The sequence below is a fragment of the Micropterus salmoides genome, unplaced genomic scaffold (assembly GCF_014851395.1).
Source record: "Micropterus salmoides isolate LMB-PRFRI ecotype aquatic unplaced genomic scaffold, ASM1485139v1 Ms_hic_scaffold_12, whole genome shotgun sequence".
In the NCBI taxonomy this organism is placed as follows: Eukaryota; Metazoa; Chordata; class Actinopteri; order Centrarchiformes; family Centrarchidae; genus Micropterus; species Micropterus salmoides.
In genome coordinates this window covers 35,627,475-35,633,598 of record NW_024040263.1, presented here as the reverse complement: position 1 = coordinate 35,633,598, position 6,124 = coordinate 35,627,475, and the positions used below count along the sequence as shown (strand labels likewise).

General features: G+C 39.9%; 1 protein-coding gene across 1 annotated transcript in view; it reads right to left on the bottom strand.

Annotated features, from left to right (window-relative positions):
* Window positions 1-3,918: 3,918 nt before the first annotated feature.
* Window positions 3,919-6,124, bottom strand: part of tmem178 (transmembrane protein 178) — a 28,694-nt gene continuing 26,488 nt past the window's right edge. The window contains exons 3-4 of the mRNA XM_038714723.1: window positions 4,945-5,082; window positions 3,919-4,496 (exon numbers count right to left, since the gene is read on the bottom strand). Of these exons, the coding sequence (XP_038570651.1) occupies window positions 4,255-4,496; window positions 4,945-5,082 (380 nt within the window). The 3' untranslated portion in view covers window positions 3,919-4,254. The remainder of the gene's footprint in view (window positions 4,497-4,944; window positions 5,083-6,124) is intronic.

Below are 6,124 nucleotides of genomic sequence, written 5' to 3'. Positions count from 1 at the left end.
TAACTGTGTGTAACTTTGTAACTGTGTGTTACTGTGTGTAACTGTGTGTTACAGTGTGTTACTGTGTGTAACTGTGTGTTACTGTGTGTAACTGTGTGTTAGTGTGTGTTACAGCGTGTTACTGTGTGTAACTTTGTAACTGTGTGTTACTGTGTGTAACTGTGTGTTACAGTGTGTTACTGTGTGTAACTGTGTGTTACTGTGTGTAACTGTGTGTAACTGTGTGTAACTATGTGTTACAGTGTGTTACTATGTGTTACTGTGTGTAACTCTGTTACAGTGTGTGTTACAGTATGTTACTGTGTGTTACAGTGTGTTACTGTGTGTAACTGTGTGTTACTGTGTGTAACTGTGTGTAACTGTGTGTAACTATGTGTTACAGTGTGTTACTATGTGTTACTGTGTGTAACTCTGTTACAGTGTGTGTTACAGTATGTTACTGTGTGTTACAGTGTGTTACTGTGTGTTACTGTGTGTTACAGTGTGTTACAGTGTGTTACTGTGTGTAACTGTGTGTTACTGTGTGTAACTGTGTGTAACTGTGTGTAACTATGTGTTACAGTGTGTTACTATGTGTTACTGTGTGTAACTCTGTTACAGTGTGTGTTACAGTATGTTACTGTGTGTTACAGTGTGTTACTGTGTGTAACTGTGTGTTACAGTGTGTTACTGTATGTAACTGTGTGTTAGTGTGTGTTACATTGTGTAACTGTGTGTAACTTTGTAACTGTGTGTTAGTGTGTGTTACTTTTGTAACTGTGTGTTACAGTGTGTAACTCTGTTACAGTGTGTGTTACAGTATGTTACTGTGTGTAACTGTGTGTTAGTGTGTGTTACTTTGTGTAACTGTGTGTTACAGTGTGTAACTCTGTTACAGTGTGTGTTACAGTATGTTACTGTGTGTAACTGTGTGTAACTGTGTGTAACTATGTGTTACAGTGTGTTACTATGTGTTACTGTGTGTAACTCTGTTACAGTGTGTGTTACAGTATGTTACTGTGTGTTACAGTGTGTTACTGTGTGTAACTGTGTGTTACAGTGTGTTACTGTATGTAACTGTGTGTTAGTGTGTGTTACATTGTGTAACTGTGTGTAACTTTGTAACTGTGTGTTAGTGTGTGTTACTTTGTGTAACTGTGTGTTACAGTGTGTAACTCTGTTACAGTGTGTGTTACAGTATGTTACTGTGTGTTACAGTGTGTTACTGTGTGTAACTGTGTGTTAGTGTGTGTTACAGTGTGTAACTGTGTGTTACAGTGTGTTACTGTGTATAACTGTGTGTTAGTGTGTGTTACAGTGTGTAACTGTGTGTAACTGTGTGTTACTGTGTGTAACTGTGTGTTAGTGTGTGTTACAGCGTGTTACTGTGTGTAACTTTGTAACTGTGTGTTACTGTGTGTAACTGTGTGTTACAGTGTGTTACTGTGTGTAACTGTGTGTTAGTGTGTGTTACAGTGTGTTACTGTGTGTAACTGTGTGTTACTGTGTGTAACTGTGTGTAACTGTGTGTAACTATGTGTTACAGTGTGTTACTATGTGTTACTGTGTGTAACTCTGTTACAGTGTGTGTTACAGTATGTTACTGTGTGTTACAGTGTGTTACTGTGTGTAACTGTGTGTTACTGTGTGTAACTGTGTGTAACTGTGTGTAACTATGTGTTACAGTGTGTTACTATGTGTTACTGTGTGTAACTCTGTTACAGTGTGTGTTACAGTATGTTACTGTGTGTTACAGTGTGTTACTGTGTGTAACTGTGTGTTACAGTGTGTTACTGTATGTAACTGTGTGTTAGTGTGTGTTACATTGTGTAACTGTGTGTAACTTTGTAACTGTGTGTTAGTGTGTGTTACTTTGTGTAACTGTGTGTTACAGTGTGTAACTCTGTTACAGTGTGTGTTACAGTATGTTACTGTGTGTAACTGTGTGTTAGTGTGTGTTACTTTGTGTAACTGTGTGTTACAGTGTGTAACTCTGTTACAGTGTGTGTTACAGTATGTTACTGTGTGTAACTGTGTGTAACTGTGTGTAACTATGTGTTACAGTGTGTTACTATGTGTTACTGTGTGTAACTCTGTTACAGTGTGTGTTACAGTATGTTACTGTGTGTTACAGTGTGTTACTGTGTGTAACTGTGTGTTACAGTGTGTTACTGTATGTAACTGTGTGTTAGTGTGTGTTACATTGTGTAACTGTGTGTAACTTTGTAACTGTGTGTTAGTGTGTGTTACTTTGTGTAACTGTGTGTTACAGTGTGTAACTCTGTTACAGTGTGTGTTACAGTGTGTTACTGTGTGTAACTGTGTGTTACAGTGTGTTACTGTATGTAACTGTGTGTTAGTGTGTGTTACATTGTGTAACTGTGTGTAACTTTGTAACTGTGTGTTAGTGTGTGTTACTTTGTGTAACTGTGTGTTACAGTGTGTAACTCTGTTACAGTGTGTGTTACAGTATGTTACTGTGTGTAACTGTGTGTTAGTGTGTGTTACTTTGTGTAACTGTGTGTTACAGTGTGTAACTCTGTTACAGTATGTTACTGTGTGTAACTGTGTGTAACTGTGTGTAACTATGTGTTACTGTGTGTTACAGTGTGTTACTGTGTGTAACTGTGTGTTACAGTGTGTTACTGTATGTAACTGTGTGTTAGTGTGTGTTACATTGTGTAACTGTGTGTAACTTTGTAACTGTGTGTTAGTGTGTGTTACTTTGTGTAACTGTATGTGTGTTACAGTGTGTAACTCTGTTACAGTGTGTGTTACAGTGTGTTACTGTGTGTAACTGTGTGTTAGTGTGTGTTACAGTGTGTAACTGTGTGTTACAGTGTGTTACTGTGTGTAACTGTGTGTTAGTGTGTGTTACAGTGTGTAACTGTGTGTAACTGTGTGTTACTGTGTGTAACTGTGTGTTAGTGTGTGTTACAGTGTGTTACTGTGTGTAACTTTGTAACTGTGTGTTACTGTGTGTTACAGTGTGTTACTGTGTGTAACTGTGTGTTAGTGTGTGTTACAGTGTGTAACTGTGTGTAACTGTGTGTAACTATGTGTTACAGTGTGTTACAGTGTGTTACTATGTGTTACTGTGTGTTACTGTGTTACTGTGTGTAACTGTGTGTAACTGTGTGTAACTATGTGTTACAGTGTGTTACTATGTGTTACTGTGTGTAACTCTGTTACAGTGTGTGTTACAGTGTGTTACTGTGTGTAACTGTGTGTTACTGTGTGTAACTGTGTGTAACTGTGTGTAACTATGTGTTACAGTGTGTTACTATGTGTTACTGTGTGTAACTCTGTTACAGTGTGTGTTACAGTATGTTACTGTGTGTTACAGTGTGTTACTATGTGTTACTGTGTGTAACTCTGTTACAGTGTGTGTTACAGTATGTTACTGTGTGTAACTGTGTGTTACTGTGTGTAACTGTGTGTAACTGTGTGTAACTATGTGTAACTGTGTGTTACTGTGTGTAACTGTGTGTTACTGTGTGTTACTGTGTGTTACTGTGTGTAACTCTGTTACAGTGTGTGTTACAGTATGTTACTGTGTGTTACTGTGTGTTACAGTGTGTTACTGTGTGTAACTGTGTGTTACTGTGTGTTACTGTGTGTTACTGTGTGTTACAGTGTGTTACTGTGTGTAACTGTGTGTTACTGTGTGTAACTATGTGTAACTGTGTGTTACTGTGTGTAACTGTGTGTAACTGTGTGTTACTGTGTGTTACTGTGTGTTACTGTGTGTTACAGTGTGTTACTGTGTGTAACTGTGTGTTACTATGTGTTACTGTGTGTAACTCTGTTACAGTGTGTGTTACAGTGTGTTACTGTGTGTTACTGTGTGTTACAGTGTGTTACTGTGTGTAACTGTGTGTTACTGTGTGTAACTGTGTGTAACTGTGTGTAACTATGTGTTACAGTGTGTTACTATGTGTTACTGTGTGTAACTCTGTTACAGTGTGTGTTACAGTGTGTTACTGTGTGTTACAGTGTGTTACTGTGTGTAACTGTGTGTTAGTGTGTGTTACAGTGTGTAACTGTGTGCATCATGGACAGCAGTCCGGCAGCAGGGGGCGCTTGGCTGCACTCGTCCGTCCTACAAACACTTTGCTTCAGAATAAAAGTGGAACTCATCGAACACATTTTAGAAACAGGTACTGAACTGGAAGTCCGTCCAGAACCACGTCACATAAAGCTGGTTCACCAAACACTGAGGGTTCTGTCGTTAACCCCTCGCGCTCCTCCTCTGTCTGACGAACAGCCGGCAGCTCAGACAGAGGACTCGCGGGCGGTTTTGGATCGCAGAGCTCCACCCCGGCTCAGGAAGGGGAAGGTGGTACCGAGGCAACCGGCGGCCACGGTCAGACCCAGGCTGGCCCAGGCGCAGCAGATGGACCAGCCGTAACCATGATCCACGTCGGCCGGCAGACCGTAGATGAAGGGAGGGTTTCTGGCGAGGTCGTAGGTCACGCTGGCTGCATACGTACACAGAGAGATGGTGCAGAAGATCCCTAAAGAGACCAGAGACCACATCAGAGACCGGAGATCAGACCAGAGATCAGAGACCATATCAAAGACCTGAGATCAGATCAGAGACCAGAGACCTGAGATCAGACCAGAGACTAGAGACCAGGTCAGAGACCTGAGATCAGACCAGAGACCATATCAAAGACCTGAGATCAGATCAGAGACCAGAGACCTGAGATCAGACCAGAGACTAGAGACGAGGTCAGAAACCTGAGATCAGACCAGAGACGAGGTCAGAGACCTGAGATCAGACCAGAGACCAGGTCAGAGACCTGAGATCAGATCAGAGACCAGCGACCAGGTCAGAGGCTGTTCTGTTTCAGTTTGTCATCAGAGACTCTGTGTCATAGTGTCCTTCATGTTGTTGTGAGTGCTGACCAGCAGGGGGAGACTCAGGTCTACAGATCCAGCACACACACACAGGTGAGTTACCTGCCATCAGGAACAGCAGGCCGGAGACGTGCTGAGTCAGACTCTCCTCCCAGAAGAATCCGACCGACGCCACGATGCTCCCACACAGCAGGACGGCCGCCGCCATGCCCAGAAACCCCGCTGTGATGCGCCGCAGGTCTACACGCACACACACACACACACACACACAACTGTATTAAATTAAACTAAAGGAGGAAACACACAGAGTGTTACCGTAGCGACTCCCCCCCACACTGTACTGTTACATAACGCTATCACGCCGTTTCCATGGCACCCAATGACAAGCAGCCAGAAAATAATATTGATATCAGATCAGCAGGGAAAAAATCAATAATCAATAATCCATCATCTGGAACTGTCAGGAGGCCGCCTTCAGACTGAAGTACTACTGTGGTACTACTGTAAATTACTACTGTAATACCACTGTAACACTACTGTAATTCTACTGTAATATATTAGTGTAATATTACTGTAAAATATTACTGAAATACTACTGTAATACTACCGTAATATTGTAATACATTACTGTAATACTACTGTAACACTACTGTAATACTACTGTAGTACTATTGTAAAATACTACTGTTGTACTACTGTAATACTAATGTAGTACTACTGTAATATATTACTGTAAAACTACTGTAACACTACTGTAATGCATTACTGTAATACTACTGAAATACTACTGCAATACTACTGTAATATGTTATTGTAATACTACTGTAGTACTATTGTAATACTACTGCAATACTACTGTAATATATTATTGTAATACTACTGAAATATATTACTGTAAACTACTGTAAAACTACTGTAATGCATTACTGTAATACTACTGAAATACTACTGCAATACTACTGTAATATGTTATTGTAATACTACTGTAGTACTATTGTAAAATACTGCTGTTGTACTACTGTAATACTAATGTAGTACTACTGTAATATATTACTGTAAAACTACTGTAACTACTGTAATGCATTACTGTAATACTACTGAAATACTACTGCAATACTACTGTAATATGTTATTGTAATACTACTGTAGTACTATTGTAATACTACTGCAATACTACTGTAATGCATTACTGTAATACTACTGTAGTACTACTGTAGTACTACTGTAATACTATTGTAATATGTTATTGTAATACTACTGTAGTACTACTGTAATACTATTG